Source organism: Rhineura floridana, chromosome 1 (assembly GCF_030035675.1).
Source record: "Rhineura floridana isolate rRhiFlo1 chromosome 1, rRhiFlo1.hap2, whole genome shotgun sequence".
NCBI lineage: Eukaryota > Metazoa > Chordata > Lepidosauria > Squamata > Rhineuridae > Rhineura > Rhineura floridana.
In genome coordinates this window covers 174,032,026-174,051,418 of record NC_084480.1, presented here as the reverse complement: position 1 = coordinate 174,051,418, position 19,393 = coordinate 174,032,026, and the positions used below count along the sequence as shown (strand labels likewise).

Below are 19,393 nucleotides of genomic sequence, written 5' to 3'. Positions count from 1 at the left end.
GTTTTTCTTTTGGTGATAACACTTACATTTCATACATGTACATCATGATTGTGCCTGCCTCCCATATCTACTCAAATTCCTGGGTGCTTGTCGGAAGCGTGCCGCCTTTATTTTGATACAGTTAGCATTGAATAAGCAATACTATAAGCAGTGCCAGCTTCTTGGTCTTGTAGCTGTCTCCATGTGCTGTGAAGTACATTTCACTCGGTGAGTAGTAAAGTCACAGCCCTTATTTGTAAAACAGCCGTTTAAGGAAAGAAGAAGAATATTTAAAAATTATGCTGTTATAGAGACTTACAGTGCAATCCTATACATGTCCCAAGTGTGAGGACATGTGATGCAGCTACCCTGCTGAAGCTAAGCAAGTCTTGAGTGTGGTTGGTGGCTTGATGGAAGACTTCCTGACAACCCTGTGCATGCCACCTTAAGTACAATTATGAAGTAAATAAATAAAATGCTTACTCAGAAATATGTCCCACAGGGTTCCATAGGGCTTGCTTCATTGTAAGAGTATTTTGGATTGTACTGTTAACCATTTCACAGCGAAATCATAGAGCTAGAAGGGACGAAAGGACATCTGTCCATTCATTGCTCTGCCCAATCCAGTGTGTTAACATTAGCACATGAAGTCCTAAAAAATTATAGCCCAATATTCAAGGGACTACCTCCTCTCATATCAGCCTAATCGGGCCCTGTGTTCCACAGGGGAGGTCTTCTGGGCACATGGACAGGGATGGTTCCATGTACAGTGACACAAAATAAGGCTTTCTCCATAGCTGTGCCCCAGTTATGGAGATATGACAGCCGTCCTCACTGGTGACTTAAAAGGCAACGGAAAACACATCTCTTCATATGGGTGTGTGGGTTAGGACTGTTGGTTGAATGTTTTGTTTTAAACCACTGCTGAACGGTTTTAATGCTTGAACAGTTTCATTGTTCCCCCCCCAAAGTATTTTACTGAAAGATGTTTATAATGCAAAAGAAAAGAGGGAACACATACATAACCACAAAGTCTCAGTATGATATACAGAAAATAACAGAGAGATGGAGAGCAGTAAGGGATAGCAGTAAAGACCAATGGTGGTCAAAATGCTGTACAAACAAATCTTTAAAGAAGGAACCCCCTCCAAAACTGTCACTGTGATGCAGGCAGCTTCATATCTTCCAGTGATTCATTTACAAAAGAAAAAAGGGAACCAACTTTCCTCAAAAAAGCCTGGCTTCAGGTGACCTCTGGCACATCTAACAGCTTGTGTCAATTTCTCAGACAAGGCTAAGGACCAGATGCGGTTATACCAATTGTTTAGTATAAAATCAGAAGACATTTTCCATCCCCTGCAATCATCTGCCTTGTTGCCACTTAAAGCAGCATTTTAAGTTCCAGGTGCACTAACTTAGGACCCAGCTGCAAAAAGAGGAGAGGTAGGGCAAGTGATTTGGGAACTATCAGCTTGGTGATCTTTGAAATATGGTTGAACACTCTGTCCCAGAAAACTGGTGCCTATTGGCATTGCCACCACATATGAAACAAAGTTCCTTGCACTGCACAACCCCTGGTAGCCAAGCCCGACCGGGTACAGAAAAGGAAGGCAACAATTGTTCTTGAGAAATAGGCATCCCTTCTTGAAAATATCCTGCTATCATAGAATCCCCCCCCCCAATCTTCCAGCCCTCCAATTGGGCAGAGTGATTGTGTTGGGCAAAGTCAGGGTGATCTGGAACAGGGAAAAGAGTAGAAGGGGGAGGGGGCAGTTGCTATCATCACCTTCTCCACACTTCTAGTGTGCAGCACAAAAATGAGTTATTAAGCAAGACCAGCTTAGCTTTAGAAAGGCTGCCAAAAGGGGAATGCCTGAAGTCTAGGCCTGCCATATTCCATGGAAACCCAATATACTGTTTGTGTTTTGTGTAAGATTGGGATTGGCTGCTGCAATTGACAAGCATCCCATCAGAGTTTCAAATTAAGAATACCTAGGTTGCCCTTAACGATTTGTACATTATGTGACCACCCATGTGAGCTCCCTTCTCCCTACTAGAAACCACTGCCAATGCTGTAGAAAAAGGGATATTTACCAGTGTCAGGGCCCAGCCAGGAGAGTCCTCATTAGAGGAGAACCAGGAGGCTCCGGTCTTGGATCCAGCCCTGGCACAGTCTCCATTTGAGGGTGAGGAGCCAGGGTCTGTGACAAGGCTCAGGAAGGTCCATCTGCACCTGGGGCAAATTCAGCCTCTGACATCGAAGCTTAATGAGCCCCAAGCCCAAGGGAGAGGTGTTGCCTCCAACATGAGCTGGAGACCTGGCCCATCAAGAGGAGTGCTGGATTGCAGGCCTGGACTCCATGGGAGGAAAGGGCTAGCTGCAGGTGATTAATAGGAGTCAGCTAAGGTTTGGGGCGTGGTTCCAGCAGCGCGAGCATAAAACCCCCAGTGCTAGTCTGGAAGAGCTGCTGGAACACCATCTATAACCAGCTGTGTACCTGACCTGTCTGTTGATTGCCTGTGGACTCCAGAGCTGATCTTGGACTACTGTGGACCTGCGTCTTGCATTGCTCTTGGCCTGCGTTGCCCACAGATTGCTTGGCTCCTGACCTTGAACTGCTCTGACCTTGCTTCTTGTCTGACCCTTTGTTGTTGTGGACTCTGACTTTGGACTGGCTTGGATACTGCCTTGGTGTTGCCCTCAACTGTCTTAGTGCTGGAAAGTCTCTTGTCTTCTGAAGAGCCTGGTGAGAACAGGACAACTGGCAACGTTTGAAAAAAATATAACAGCCTTAGAAGAATCATCATCTTAACTGCAGCAGTGCACCCCAGCCAAGAAAGGTTTAACAGTAGCCAGGATTTTAATTTGCTTGATATCCAATATGAGAGGGCCATAATTCCAACTCCTCAGCTGGGCCAGATCCTTCATTATGAGAACTCCCAAATATTTAAAACACGTTCCCTGCAAATATAGGTTGGCTAAATATGCTAAATGAACCTGCTCCTCCCTTGGGATATTGAGGCATAAGAGTAAGATTTAGAATAGTTAACCTCCAGTTGGCCTTGACAAGAGAGATTCTCAGTCCCACTGAGCAGCTTATAAAGATTGTCCTTCACAGTAAAGTGGTAAAAGCAAACAATAATGTCTTTTGGAAGATTGTTGTCAGGGAAGGCTGCGCCTAGGGCCCTATGTGGCCATTCAGTGGTGTCCACTGATAGATTTGAGATCAGGGAAGCATTCATTGAGTCAATTCACTAGAAAGGATACCATGTCTTGCCCCTCTAGGCCTGTTTTCATCCCACGAAAACGTATGTTCTGGCGATGATCTCGGTTATTCTGATCTTACACCTTGAGCTGTAATTCCTATATCGCCCCAACATTTTTCCTATTTTCTTTTGGTGTTTTATTCCTAGTTCATAGGAGTTACTCACTTTCGTAGCCACATCAGGTAATTTGGTGATTAATTCTTCCACTTGTTGCCCCATAGGCTGCATCATATTAGCCCAGTCATTGTTTAGTTCCCTGCGGAGTAATTGTAAGTGCTCAGGCAGTACTGCACTGTCTCCCAGGCGGGCTGTCATTTTGGTGGGTTTCAGGGCTTTACCCAGGCCTTTTCCCATGTCAAGTGCTGCCTCACTCTCTGATAAGTCAGAAGAGCTGTCGTCTGAGTCCGAAGAGCAGAAAGCCTCTCTCAATCTTTTAAAGGACTTAGTAGATGTCCACTGAATTCCCAGAGTGCTCATTCTGGTCAATTTCAAGTCAGTTTCAAGTTGGCATGTTCAGTAAATGTCAATTAAGCTCCATTAACTGGAGAGCAAAAGAGTCCATCTTGGTTGCCAGCCAAGCCACATCCCCAGTTTTATTATTTTGATTTTACATGATCTTACGCTATTTGTGCACTGCCCTGAGATCCTTTTGGATGAAGTGTGGTCTAGAAAAATAATAAATAAATCTAATCCAGCCCTCTGCTGATGAAACAAACTGCTACTGCAATGACTCTGTTAGATGGCTATCCACAACCTCTGCTTAAAATTCCCTGAGTGGTTTAACAGTCGATCCCTCTTCCCAGTGAGCTCTGGGAACTATAGCTCTGTGAGAGGAATAGGGTCTCCTAATAACTCTCAATACCCTTAACACGCTACACTTCCCAGGATGCTTTGGGGGAAGCCATGGCTGGTTAAAGTTGTATGATGCTGCTTTAAACGTATAGTGGAGATGGGGCCTCAATTTGGAGAAATTCTTTTGGAGCTCTTTGAAATCCCTTTTTGCTTCAGTCATCTTGAACCATTTGGTGTCATCAGCAAACTTGGCTATGTCACTAGAGGTATCAAGGCCTTGGGGGGAAAACGGGGGGGTTGATTTTTTTTTTAATCAATCAAATTTTATTATGTGGTCACAGACCCAATATACAAATCGATTAGATAGGCATTCTATAAAACATACAAAATAAAATAAATATAAATAACAATATAACTTTAAAATGAAGCATTGGTATTTAAGAGGAGGACCATCTTGCGTATATTTTGGATTGAATTAAGAAACTTGGCTACTAACTCTGTGGTCGACTGGTTCGTATCAGCCAACAGGTATTTCAGATACCAATCCGCAGACGTACCAGGCAAAATAAAATAATTTTTTTTAGATTTTTCTGAAGTCTTCCGCCCCCCCAAATTGAAAAAATTGAAAAAATTTGCACTATGAAATACTTTATTTTAGAATGATGAATAAAATGTTTAAGATGAGGTGTTCAAGTCTACGCCTAGTTCCTCACTCCCACTCCTTGCATGGACAGGTTCCTTGTTGCTCATCTGCTGTGCCCACTGGCCTATGTGTGCTGTTGTTTAATGCCAGATCGGTACACAATAAGACCACACTCATCCATGATTTGTTCATGGATGAGGGTGCAGATTTGGTGTGCATTTCCAAGACCTGGGTGGGTTAGCTGGGAGGAGTTGATCTGACCCAGCTTTGCCTACCTGGATACTCGATGCAACACCAGCACAGGCTGCAGGGATGGGGGAGGGGTTGCTGTGGTCTACAAAATGTCCATCTCTGTCACCTGGAAACCACTCTCTCTTGGAGCTGGCTTTGAGGGCCTGCACCTGGTGTTGGGCCAAGGAGACAGAAAACTAGGGTTGCTGCTGGTGTACCGTCCACCCTACTACCCAGAAGCTTCTCTGACTGAGCTTGCAGAGGCTGTCTCCCCTGTGGTATTGGGCATTAGAACGATAGTCCTGGGTGATTTCAGTGTCCATGCTGAGGCTGCCTCTTTTATTCCAACTCAGGACTTCATGGCCTCCATGATGACCATGGGGCTGTCTCAAGCTGTCGCCGGCCCAACACATAGGGCAGGACACACTCTCAACTTGGATTTTGCTCCAGATGATGGAAGTGTTCTGGAGATTTGGGGGTGTGTGTGTGGATGTCACCCAATTGTTATGGTCAGACCACTTCCTGGTGAAGTTTAGACTTGCGCTCCGATCCTCTCCTGCAGGGGTGGTAGACAGTCTAAGATGGTCTACCCCCAAAGGCTAATGGAATCCACTGGATTTCTGAATGCTCTGGGAGAGTTCTGAGTAGATAGAGCAGGTGACCCTGTTGAAGTCTTTGTCATGCTGTGTAACAGCAAGGCACTTCAGGCTTTCAACACAGTTGCCCTTGAGCACCCTCTCTGGCATTGTGGAGCCCGGTTTGCTCCTTGGTACACAGTGAGCTAAGGGCAATGAAACAGGCTGATGACAGCTAGAGCGCAAGTGGTGAAAGATGTGCTGTGAAGCTGATCAGGCACAAGTAAAACATCATAACCATGCCTACTGTGTGGCGGTGAGGGTGGCAAAGAAGGCCCACTTCTCTGCCCCCATCGCATCCTCAAGTAGCCATCTAGTGGAGCTTTTCCGTATTGTCAAATCTGTTGATGTCAACTCCAGGAAATGGAGTTTTAGACCCTTTGGAGGCCACTGTGAATTGTTTGCAAGGCACTTTGAGGGTAAAGTTGTTCACTTCTGTAGCTGTCTTGATGTCCCATCCACATATACTGTAGTCCCCAGTGAGGTGTCCAGTGCAACGTCTGCTGCAACTTCTTGGGATTGGTTTCAGTTGATGCGGCCTGATGACGTGGACAAGGTGGTGGTGACAATGTGGCTAGCAATGTGTCCTCTCGACCCTTGCCCTTCTTGGCTTATTAAAGTTTGCTGAGGGGTATGACCGATCCAGGGTGTCATCAACACATCACTGAAGGAGGGAATGGTTCCAGCTGCCGTGAAAGAAGTGGTGATCCAACCGTTCCTGAAAAAGCCCTCCCTGGACCCACTGGTTTGTGACAACTACCGTCTGGTTGCAAATACCTTCTTTTTAGGGAAGGTGATTGAAAGGGTTGTGGTGCAGCACTTGCAAGAACTCTTGGATGAAATAGATTATCTTAACCCATTCCAATCTGGGTTCAGGCCTCATTTCCAGAAGTAAAGCTTCTGTACTTTGCTGAATGTTGAATTCCTGTATTCTTCTGTGGTTTATAGGCTAAAAACCTGGACTTCCGCCGGAAGTGGGACAAAGACGAGTATGAGAAGCTTGCGGAGAAACGGCTCACGGAAGAGAGAGAGAAGAAAGATGGTTCGTAATATGCTGACTGTGGGATGGCACAGGTTATTCAGTTAAGGGTCAATAGTTTGGTTGATAGAATGAGATGCAGGGGGCAAAATTGCAGAGGGAAAGTAGAGACCACTTCGGCCTCTGTTTGGCTTCTATCCAAAACAAATCTCATTACTTTCCTGATACTCTTGCTCCAGTTCAGGAAACAAAAAAAAAAGATGGAGGAAGGATTCACCTGCTCTTACAAGCAGAGGATTTAAAAGTCAGTTTGAAGAGTAAACTGAGATTTTCTTTGTCCAGTGTAGGGAAAAAACAGTGTTTTGCACTTTAAAATATAGTTTAAAATTCCCAATTTCAACCAAAGCATTTCAAAAATCTTCCTGATTATGTTTTAGGCAAACCAGTCCAACCTGTCAAGCGCGAGCTTCTTCGGCACCGAGACTACAAGGTGGACCTGGAATCCAAACTGGGGAAAACCATTGTTATTACCAAAACAACTCCTCAGTCAGAGATGGGAGGGTGAGTCATTTCAAGTTTCTGCAATACTCATTCATATGTCAGTTTAACAGAGAGGGCCCAGCAACTAAACATCCATGCACTTCTATCTCTGTTCTAAATCTGTGTCTGGAAACTATTGTCAGGTGGATGAGGGCTAACAGATTTGAACTGAACCCAGACACGACAGGAGTGTTGCTAATAGTCTCTGGTTACAGAGGGCATAGTTTTTGCTGTGATTAATGTGGTTGTAATTTCCTCATTGGAACTGGTCCTAAGTCTGGGTGTTAGTTCTGATCCAGTGCTGTTTTGCGATAAGCAGATTGCAGAAGTTGTCAATAGTGCATTCCACCAACATCACTTGCTGCATAGGCTGTATCCCTTCTTGGGCAGAGAGGACCCTGCAATGCTATTCCATGCTTTCCTAACATCAGTCTTGATTATTGCAACACAGTCTGAATGGGGGTGCCCTTGAAGATAAATGGAAGCTTCTTGCCCTTCTCTATCAACCTTTCAGAGAGTGTGTGGAATGCTAGTTTGTTATTTTGCAGGATTTTAATGTCTTTCATTTATGTGTTTAATTTTTCTTGTACAGCGCCTTATACATTTAAGGTGGTTAACAAATTATTTTAAAATAAGTGAGCCCCATATAAAGTAAAGGATTCTTGTAGCTTATCTGCCCTATCTACCATGGAAGTCCAAGAAGGAGAGAACGTGCAGTGGGACAAGTGCCCTGATTTGCTTTGCAAGTTCTTACTAGCTGCTCTTGCTTTGCAAGGTGCCCATGAGCCCCTGGATACCTGACAAATAACAAAGTTCAGCTCTTTGGGCGTAGCAGAATTATGTGCTGCACATTAAGCACTCCACTGCATTAATGGTCTGCTGTTAAGTGCACATATAGTGGAAAGTGGAAACCCAGAAAGCCTATTCAATAAAAAAAGTATTTTTTCTGTGCATACAAGCTCCAGACCACAAAAAGGGCTTTGGGGGATTATTTACATAGATGGCCACACCTATGAAGAGAAATTGTGCCTGTAATTGACCAGCTTCTGATCATGCAGTAACACTGACTGGACGGCCTTTGTGTAGTACGCACCTTAATTTGATTTGAAAAAGAAACTGAGAATTTTACATAGAATTAATCTTGTTTTATGATGCCCCCCTTTTTTTGTTCTTTCTAGGTATTACTGTAATGTCTGTGACTGTGTAGTGAAAGATTCCATCAACTTCTTGGATCACATCAATGGCAAAAAACGTAAGGATAACTGCCTCTTTTCTTTTACCAAGAAATGAGATGACTTGTTTTAGTCAACAGAAGAAGCTATCCTGTTGGTCCTTCAGCAGCTTTTGGTCCTGTGGGACTTGGCAGGTGTTTATTCACAGGTCTAGTCCCCTTTGATTCTGTTCATTCTTTCATTGGGACACCCCAGAAAGTGGGCAGATGCTTGTTATCCCTTTGGAAACTTGTCTCTAAGTTTCCATCTTCCTGTTTGATGTCAACATGAAGCTCCAGGACAGATGGTATAAAGATATGAAGTAACAGGCTATTAGTACTCCTCAATTCTCCATGTACAGCTCTCTTTGGTCCTGTGATCTCAAGTCTTTCTCAATTTTGATTGGTATTACATGCAGACAAACAAGTTTCAGTTGAATGATACCAAAAAGAAAAAAAAAGCTTGAGATAATAGTGGGTAGCGGGCCATGTGAGGGAAAGGGCTCACCTCTCACTGATGGAGTTCAGTGTTCCTTCATCATGGAAGCTTGACTCTTGGGGTGCTCCTGGATCCATTGCTATGCATTCCTCTTCATGCATAATGAGGGCATCTAGGAGCAGTCTTCACAAAGTTTATCTGACAAAAAGACTGCAGTCCCTGCTGTCAGACTGGAACTGAGCAACTTCCATTCACATCTTCACGGTGTCAAGAACTGAGCACTGCAGTGCACAGTTGATTAGTCTCTGTAGACAGGGCTTCTGTAATGATGGACCACTGAGAGTGCATTATTTCAGTGTAGAGTATTTATGGTGGATATATGAACCTGTTTTATACTAAGTCAGACCACTGTCCCATCTATTTACTCTGACTGATAGCGGTTCCCCAAGACCTCACAGAGGTTTTTCCCTGCTCTGCTACCTGAGATCCTTTTACTTGAGATTCAGGGTCCTTCTACATGCAAAGCATGTGTTCTCCAATTGAACTTTGGCCTTTCCACAGTGACTTCCTGTAGTCAAGCATAATTTATGGTTCGTGTTTCAATGTATAAAGCAGCCTTGCAGCTATTTATTAAGCGAGTGGTTGCCTGCTCCTCTTTCCCTGCCGCTCTGCTACCGTACTTGCTTCCCCTGTACCTAGGAAGATGCATTCCCCTTCATCCAAATGGGAAGCCAAGATTAAGAACATATTCCCCTCAGCTGCTTCCCTTGGGACATGGTGGCCCAAGGAAATAAGCAGCGGAAGTTGAATTGTGTTTCATATGACTTGGTTTAAGTCTTCGTTTAATAAGAAAGGGGTATTTCTGACGTTTCCGTATAATGATCAGGCTGCTTTTATCAATTATATGTAAAACTTAAAAGTTGTTGGGGATTAGATAAGTACTTGAAGCGTGGAAGCCATCACTCAGAAGACCAGAGGTCGCTCGATACATTGCTAATGTCCCTGATCCACTCTTTCCCCCAATTTCATTTTGTGACTTCCTTGATCTCAGGGTGGCTGCACATGAACACCCATCAGAGGGTGTCTTCTTGTGTGTGGCATTTTTTATTTGGAGTAATCCAAACTCTCCAGAAGACTGCCAGGCCTCTACATTCCCTTTAAAATGGTGTTGTTGGAGAGGGTAGGGTTCTTGGTGTGTGAGGCCATTCTGCAATAATGACATATGGTGACAGACTCCATGTGATGCTTTGAAAGCAAACATTACATGGTGAAGGTGAACTGTATCTCTCCACAGGGAGCTATTGTTTATTTACCCCAGGCAGCAGAATGCTGATGGAGATACAATATTTGCTTGTATTTGTCATGCCCTCGAGCCCTCAAGAGCCACAGGGTGCATGCTTCAGACCCAATTCCCCCACCTTGGGCAATTGATCTGGAACCCAATTCCCCCACCTTGGGCAATTGATCTGGAACCCAATTCCCAGTTTCCCCTTGTCAAGGCTGTGCAAACCAACACCAACCCTGCAAGGTAGAAGATAGGCTGCCACCACCCCTTCAACTGGTTCCACTCTGAGTTAGGGGTCATCCAGAGCCCAGATATAGATAAGCCAAGGATTCCTAAAGACAAGAGCCAAACAAGCACTCCTTGTCCAGAAGCCTCTGGTAAAGCCAAAATACGATCCCTTCTTTGGTAGTTATGGTCAGTGGTCAAGGTGCTGGATTCAGAACCAAATTGGTCTCACTCAGTGAATACACAAGGTTAATAAGAAGTAGCTTTATTAAAAATATAAGTGCACATTTAATATATAGCAGCAAAACAATTCCTCAAAACCACACCCAACCAGGGGTTTAGGAATAACACAAGAGAGTTCAACACACAGCAGAAAATAATAAACTAACTAGCCTGTTCTACTTACTGAAGAGGTAGTTGTTGGTAAATCTCATCTCTCCTCAGAGAGACATCAGCATAGCAAGAAGCAGTGGAACCCCACAAGGCATCCCAAGAACAACCAGGGGAACATTCCAAGAACGCCCAGGGGAACGTTCAGGGGAACGTCCAGGAGAACAAAGGCTATGGGTCTCATCCCCTATACTTAAGGAAAAAGGCACACAACGGTTCAGGATGGATCAGCCAATCAGGGGGCTTTCTGATGCAATCATATTCCCGAAGCTTCTTCACTTTTTCGCGCCTTGCATACCCCCCTCCCTTCTCTGATCTCAACCTGCTCAGGCCCGCATGGCCTTGAGTACCAGGCTCCTAGCAGATTAGCAGACATAAACAGGTGTTTCTGTTCAGGCCTCCCAACTGCTTGCAGCTGGAAATGAAACTTAAAATTTTCCACTCACAGAGGCCCGTCTCCTTCCAAGATGTAACTCCCACAATTCCCTGCATCTGAGCCATGTTACAAGAAAACCAGGTTAACAAATTTGCAAGTTCATGACAGTATTAATATAGATAAAAGCTTATATTGTCTTTGTCAAGATTTGTATCTTGAATGCAAGCATGAACTGAGGTTCAGACATTAGGAATGCTATATAGAGCTGGCCTAACATGGAGAAAGATCCTCCATGGCGCAGAGTGGTAAGCGGCGGTAATGCAGCCGAAGCTCTGCTCACAGCCGGAGTTCAATTCCAACGGAAGGAGGAAGTCGAATCTCCGGTAAAAGGGGTCGAGGTCCACTCAGCCTTCCATCCATCCATGGTCGGTAAAATGAGTACCCGGCATACGCTGGGGGGTAAAGAAAGGCCGGGGACGGAACTGGCAATCCCACCCCATATATACGGTCTGCCTAGTAAAACGTCGCAAGACGTCACCCTAAGAGTCAGAAACGACTCGCACTACAAGTGCAGGGACACCTTTACCTTTTTAACATGGAGAAACTAAACTGAACTGCTATCATATCAAGTCTTTTCAATCTCACTGTTCGATAGTCAACCAAACAGAAGGCCTCGGCATTTGCTTCTTCTGAACTATCCCCTCCTCCACCCTCACCATGGCTGTCTACCATCAACTGGCTTGTGGGAAGGAACAGGAAAGCAAAGGAGGCAGACAAAGAGGATTTTAGAGCCTGCCCCAGCTGGACTGTCCCCTCCCTGTCACAACCAGCTGACATTAGCTGTACTCTGGGAGGAATCTTGATTACTGTCATGTTTTGATATTGTTTCATTGTAGTAAGCCACCTTTGAAGGATTGGTATCCTTAATGTCAGGATAAAAATAAAAATAATGGATAAAATTAATAATAGGCATTTCCTGATACAGGGACAGATTTCCTTCCGGAATTATCTGTGTAAGCTGCTGTTCAAACTACAAGCTAACTTCTAGCGATTCTAAATATATGTCTTTATCCCTTGAACATGAGAGAATCTCCCTACCCCAAAGGTAAAGGTTTGTGCTCGTAGCATATAGTATTCTTCCTTGGTATGGATATAATCCGTATGAGTGAATGAATTCAATTGGAGGACAGACGCGTTCTTGGCATTTGGACATCATGTATTTATCAAGGGGGCTCTTTTAGCTGTCAAGCATTTTGACCTTGACTGTTAGTCTCTTTACATGCATTCATTTATATTATTGCATTTTCTATATATTTCATTTTCTTATATGCCTGAAATTATGTTCTGATTTTTCCTAAATAAATTTGAGTTATTCAAGAGTCTTCCACTTACATAACACTTTGGTCACTTCCCCCAGGTTATTAAGGGTTTATTATTAGTAATAGTAGTATATTTATATCCCACCTTTCCTCCAAGGAGCTCAAGGTGGCTTACAAGCACAGTTCTTCCCCTCCCAATTTTATCCTCAAAGCAACCCAGTGAGGTAGGTTAGGCTGCGAGGCAGTGATTGGCCCAAGGCCACCCAGTGAACATTGTGGCTGAGTGGGGATTTAAACCTTAGTCTCCCAGGTCCCAGTCCAGCACTCTAACCACCCCCCCACACTGGCTCTCAGTTATGCTTAACAGCCCCAGGTTAGTCATGATCATATTTGGCCAGTCCACTGTGTAGGTATATCATGACAGCTGTGATTTTGCTGTCTTTTATATTGTTTTGAGGATTGATTGATTGTATTTTATTGTACTTTTATTGTATTAATAAGTTCACTTTATTATTATTATTATTATTAATTAAGCTTATAAACCGCCCGAATAGCAATAGCTCTCTGGGCGGTGAACAAAGTACAGTAAAATCATAATACAATACCACAGGACATAAAAACAATCAAAAATCAATTACAACAATTTGTATAAATTTAAGTTAAACTAAATTAAAATCCTTCAGTGAAAAGAAAGGTTTTCACTTGGCGCCGAAAAGAAAACAGCATCGGCGCCAAGCGCACCTCCACGGGAAGACTGTTCCACAATTCGGGGGCCATCACCGAGAAGGCCCTAGATCTTGTCACCACCCTCCGGGCCTCCCTATGAGTCGGGGCCCGGAGGAGGGCCTTCGTTGTGGAATGTAGTGTATGGGCCGGTTCTTATCGGGAGAGGCGTTCCAACAGGTATCGTGGCCCTGCGCCGTATAAGGGCTTCTGGGCCAAAAGGTGCCATATAAGTATTACTTCTAATATATGCAGAGGAGTTATGGATGGTAAAGTTGGGGAGCCCTAATTTCTTTTAGTAAGAAAGAGGAAAACACAGGTTTTGAATTCTTATCTCTTATTTATGGTAACTAAGTTTAAGATCCTCCGTGGCGCAGAGTGGTAAGCGGCGGTAACGCAGCCGAAGCTCTGCTCACGGCCGGAGTTCGATTCCAACGAAAGGAGGAAGTTGAATCTCCGGTAAAAGGGATCGAGGTCCACTCAGCCTTCCATCCATCCGTGGTCGGTAAAATGAGTACCCTGCATATGCTGGGGGGTAAAGAAAGGCCGGGGAAGGAACTGGCAATCCCACCCCATATATATGGTCTGCCTAGTAAACGTCGCAAGACGTCACCCTAAGAGTCGGAAACGACTCGCACTACAAGTGCAGGGACGCCTTTACTTTAAGTATCTCTATAGTTACAGACTAACGGATAATTTTGTAATAGACATTTTTATCCCACCTTTCACTTCAATATATAAACCAAAGCAGGTAATAAAAGATAGATAACCAAGAAGGTCCTACTCCTGGCCCATATTGATTGCACCTCAAGTCTAGATGATATATGGTGCATAGTAGCTTAATTAAACTCTGACAAGTATAGATGGAAGAAGCAAGCAGAGTATGACTCATTAGTTACCTGTTTCTAGGAGTCACAAGTCCAGCAGGCAAATTTGGTCTCATCCTACTTTAGACATGAAGTATATGGATTTTACCAACATGATCACTCAGAGAGTTCTACGATGCACCTTTTTAAAAAATGGAACTGCTTCCTGTAAACCTGAAAGGAAGTCATCACAAACCCAGGTGGCTTAGAATTAATCCTGAAGTGTTACTGGAGGCACCAGTCACTTGGAGCCCAAGTCTAATTTGCTATGCATGGTTGGATATTAGCTGGCGTGAGGATAGAAGTAATCAGCAAGGAAGAGAAAACAGAAGATAGTTATTCCACTTCTTCCCTACTGGGTCAATCAAGACCTCCAACTCTGATAGACTTTTAATTAAGAGCTTGGTGAGCATGATTGCTTATCCCTTTAAAATTCACTATAGTTCAAATTAACCTTAAGCATACCCTGCCCATATAAAAACATGGCTGGACTGTGCAGAACCGCCTGTTTCAAAAGCAGCATTTTCACAGTTCTTAGCCAAAGTAATGTAAGGATGAAAATGATTTTCAAGATGCAAAATGGAAATGGACTGCCTTCAAGTCGATTCCAACTTGACCTACGAATAGGGTTTTCATGGTAAGCGGTATTCAGAGGGGGCTTACCATTGCCTTCCTCCTAGGCTGAGAGGCAGTGGCTCTTAATTATGTTCTTTATTGCCTAAGGGAGTCTGAAGTTTGGTCTGTTATGAAGAGAGACGCTGGGATGAGACGAAGTTAAGTATCTAGAGAGGTATGATATTTTGCTCCCAAACAGAACAAAGGTTTATACTTGGCTGCTGAAATATTGACAGGATTTCTGAGACTGCATTCTTTACAGTCTTGTCGGTTCCCTCCTTTTCCAGATCAGAGGAATCTGGGTATGTCCATGAGAGTGGAGCGCTCTACACTGGATCAAGTGAAGAAACGCTTTGAGGTGAACAAGAAAAAAATGGAGGAGAAACAGAAGGATTATGACTTTGAGGAGAGGATGAAGGAGCTCAGAGAAGAGGTGACGTGTTGCCCAGAATTGAAACAGTTACCATACCTGGAAAGGAATAACACCTAAAGTGATGGGCTTTCTGTCACAATTAGATTGCTAAAAAGAGACATTTAACATGCTAAAAATAGATGCCTGGCGACATGTTTTCTCACCGTTCCAGTATTTCTGAAATAGTGGTTGTCGAAGTGCGAGTATCACTTTATTCACTGTCCAGAAATTGCCCATGATCCTGCTGCTTAGAGGGCAAAAGCTGCCAAGGAAATACTTCCCTTAGTTTGATCTCTCCAGTGCAGCACTGGCCTGCAGGTGGCAGTAGATATTTTTTTTGCATTGTAGATCCTGGATCATTCTATCTACAGCTTGTAAGAGGTATTTTGAAGGCTTGTAAGAGGTATTTTCAGTGTTTCTTACCCTGTGTATAGGAAAGCTGTGCCTTTCTTTTTTAAACCAAAGTGTGGCAAAGATTAGAATGATTTCTCACTCACAGCAGGTGGACAGACTAGGGGTGTTTGGCAGCCCCTCTCTTTCTGATCTAGTAGAATCTATTCTTTTAACACCCTTTTGTCTATGGGGGATTTTCACTTGTCATGAGCAAGGCTTCAGCGCCATCCATTGCTGCTTACCCTTCCAAGATTCAAAATAAATCATTTCTTTATTTAGCTCATCAATACATAAGTGGATATTTTATGCAGGTTGCAGAACTCAACCCCCATAGAATGTTTATAAGGAGTGTAAAGGTCTCCTTATAGGTCCCAACGAAGAACAGAGGAAGTCTTCCCTATCATCTACAAATGTGTGACTTGGGTCTGCTTGATAGACCTTCTTTTGTAGGCAAGTTGATCTTCTGCAAGCACAGTCCCCTTTTCTCCTCAGAGAATCCCAGAAGAATTACTGTGATTCACCAGGGTTTCACAGCAGCCTTGGTGAAATCTTTAGACAAGCTCCACCTAGCTGTCTTCCCTCGCTTATTTGCTCTTTGGCTGTAGATGAGGACAACCAGTTGCTCCCCAGTTTGGGAAAATGAAATTACAATGCCCTGTGGAAGTGGATTTCTTTTAATATGCCAGTAGCAATTCTTTAACTTTGCCAATCAAGCCATGATTTTGATCTCTCTGTATTTGCAGATGGCTGTTTTAAAAAAGCCCCACGATGCCCCTGTATGTTGAGAGACTTGTGCAAACAGGAAAGTCCTTTGAGCTTTATCAGCCTCAATAGCTGCAAAGGAGTCAGTAGCTGAAGTCACATTTCTGCATCCCCCAACATGTCTGGCACCATTCCAGGCCTTGCAATCGCACAGAATGAAACATTTTGATTAGAGCTGTGGAAACCCTTTGATGCCAAAACCCCCCAAAGCCACTCAGAGCACAGCTTATGTTCCACTGAGCAGCTGTCACTCGGCTGTTCCAACAGCCATCAGATACTGACGTTGTCTGTCGCCATCGTTCAGCACCACAGTTGTTGGAACGGGGCATCAGGACAGAATGCATGTCCATTGCTTTAAAAGCAAAAGCGCATTTTCATCACTGTTAATTTCTGATGAAGTCTTTGGCATTTATTTAATAGCAGATGCTGACAGTTGCTGGATGCTCTGGTACAATCATATCACTTCTGTGTGGACTGTCTTTGGGCTGATGTCTTTCCCTGCTTTTCTAGAACCCCTCAGAGGAGCCAACTATTTCTCTTCCATCCATTGTTTGCTGTTCAGACCAGAAAAAAATGTTGTCTCTGGTCTGATTCCGAGGTTGTTTCTTTCCTCTCTTCAGATTTTGGCTGTGTAAGGAAGCCTGATTCATTTGGCAGTTATTTCCTTTCGTTGCAGGAGGAAAAGGCCAAAGCCTACAAAAAGGAAAAACAGAGGGAGAAGAAAAGGAGGGCCGAAGAAGACTTGACATTTGAGGAGGATGATGAGATGGCAGCCGTGATGGGATTCTCTGGTTTTGGCTCCACCAAGAAGGGCCACTGATCATCCATGAACTTTCACCTAGATGGATATTGTTTCTGCCCATGAGATACTTGAAAACCCTTGGAAGACTTTAGAGAAACTATATCTCAATGTCCTGATAGAAGTTGGTTGTAGGAGCCAGGAAGCAGTTCCATACTCTTCCTGTGTGGGGCTGGCTACGCCCTGCGGTTGCTAGTATCCTCCTGCCTGTAAAGATAGCCTCACAGTTGCCTGTATGGTGGTAATCCTAAGTATCAGATAAAGAACTTTAAACTAGCATTTCCCATCCCTCAGGCTCCCCATAGTATTTGGGAGATAAACCCATTTTTTAAAAAATATTTTTTTTAACGTTTCATTTCCTCTGATGAGCTTGCAGTTGAATGTTTCTTTTAGAGCCCCCCATCTTTTGCCCTTGTCCTGCAGCTGCCTCTTTCCCTGGATGAGGTCTGCTTGCTTTTCACTTTGTGTTGTATGGCCTTGTGTGCACGAGAGGCACTCTGCTGGGCATGTTTTCTCTGTTAATAAACTGATAAAAATCCTGTGCATGGCTTTCTTTTGGAATTGTTCTTTTCTCTAGAAAATGGTTATAGTGTGTGTCATTCTTGCAGGCTGAGGTAGTGTCTGTTATCTTCAAGGAAGGTTGGGAATTTATTATAGCTGGCATAGCGGAGCCTCGACTCTGTTTGCACTCTGCACTTCCTGAAACCTCCCCCTTATTTTTTATATCTCCAATATATTGCTTATAAGGAGGGGGAGTGTGCTCCCCCCTTCCAACACACACACATTCATACACACCCATACACACTCAGTGATATATGTAAGACATGAGTTTGGGCCTTCAGTAGGGTCATGCTAATAGAAACAAGAAATAGGGAGATCGAAATTGCTGAAAATGGCAGCAGATTGTGGTGCTCTAATCTAAACTAAGAATGTGGACCCTCTCAACAGGAGTAGATGACTTGGCTGAGTTTGTGTGTGTGTTAAACCCCACACACAGTCTGTCTGTCTCTCTTTTTTCCCATTTGGAGGTTAAAACAGTAAATTGGCCTCCTTTGGGCTTAATGCAGGTATTGAGAAGGAATCTCAAGTTGAGTTGCAGTATCTTGCCACTAACCATATTGAAAGCACATCCTCAAATTTTACTGAAGCAGGTGAGGGCTCCTTTCCCATCTTGGTTCAGGCTGGGGAGGTTATCTGTGCTGCTCCAGCTCCCCTTTATGCCCCATGCGAGTTTCATTGCTTTCTTGATTTAGTGCAGCCAAACTTGCCCCAACTCATTCATTGCCTTTTTGGGTTTAGGACGATTTACAACTGGTGTAGCTGATTTTCATAGTGCCTGCCTTTTTTTTATATTGATGGATTCATCGTCCTTGCCTTTTTCTGTGCCTTTATGGAGCTTCACGGTGTACTATGCCTTCTTTTAAATACATCTAGAATAATTCCTATCATGCTTTGCTGCTGTTTTAATTCCTTAATCTTAGACTGCTGACAGCTTCATTGCTTCAGATATTTCCACTTCAATTCAGATTATAATCCCCATTGAAGATGCCATTGAAATGATACATAGCTTGTAGCGCTGCCAGTTGAGATACAAATGTCCTTGGAGACATGACCCTTTAAACGAAAAAAAAAAAATCTTTTAATGTGCCTCAAACTCCTTCTGTGCACCAAACAGAAACGAGCATTTCATTCTAATCACGTACCTGTCCCTGTTCAAACCAAAAGAGTAAACTCTATTTGAATGTGTGAGAGAACTGAAGCCTGTGACTAAATATCTTACAAGATTTGAGGAGTGCAGAAAAAGAAGTGAGGTTACACTGCCATGTAGCTCCTTTCATGCACATTAAAAGTTTGGTACATTTTGGATGATTTTACCCTAGGTAGCAGCTTTGTAGCTTCTCACAGCCCCCCTGTCCTGCCTAGACACATTTACAAACTGCTCATTATTGCACATTGAACTAATTGAGTTTGGTTAGCGTTGATGGGAAATGGCATGGTCCAGTGGATCCTTGATGGAGACGGGCACTGGGACCTGCTGTGTCCTAATCCTAGTTCTAGAGCTGCTGCTGTGTGATCTTCAGAGTGAGATGCCTTGGTCCCACTTTTGTTCAAGAGTTCTGAGCAGCTGCTGGAGATGACAGTCATGCTAAGTGGAACTGCAGACACAATCTCAGTTCATCTCCAATTCTCTTCCCTACTTTGTGCCCTTGTGGAGAAAAGATGTGCCTTTGTTTATGAAAGACAAATCCATAGTTTTTTAAGCCACAAGATATAGAATCCTGCTCTCATCATGCATATTCATGTCTTATGCTTTCCTGTGCTAAGTCTGGATAACCTTTTGTTTGTCAAATTGCTACAGTCCTGACAGAGGTAACTTGTAAAGGATTATCGTTTTGATAGCTAATCGGAAAACTAGCCAAAGCGAAATAATGGACTCCCTTGACAAAGGATAGATTCACAGCTGTTGCCAACCTGATCTGGATGTGGTGATGGGTCGATGAGCTTTCCTGCAT

At 43.7% G+C, this 19,393-nt stretch overlaps 1 protein-coding gene across 1 annotated transcript in view; it reads left to right on the top strand.

Annotated features, from left to right (window-relative positions):
* The window catches only part of ZMAT2 (zinc finger matrin-type 2), a 35,222-nt gene extending 17,803 nt beyond the window's left edge, over window positions 1–17,419 (top strand). Inside the window, exons 2-6 of the mRNA XM_061586597.1 lie at window positions 6,496–6,589; window positions 6,964–7,087; window positions 8,245–8,318; window positions 14,802–14,947; window positions 16,758–17,419. Of these exons, the coding sequence (XP_061442581.1) occupies window positions 6,496–6,589; window positions 6,964–7,087; window positions 8,245–8,318; window positions 14,802–14,947; window positions 16,758–16,901 (582 nt within the window). The 3' untranslated portion in view covers window positions 16,902–17,419. The remainder of the gene's footprint in view (window positions 1–6,495; window positions 6,590–6,963; window positions 7,088–8,244; window positions 8,319–14,801; window positions 14,948–16,757) is intronic.
* The last annotated feature ends 1,974 nt before the right edge of the window (window positions 17,420–19,393 follow it).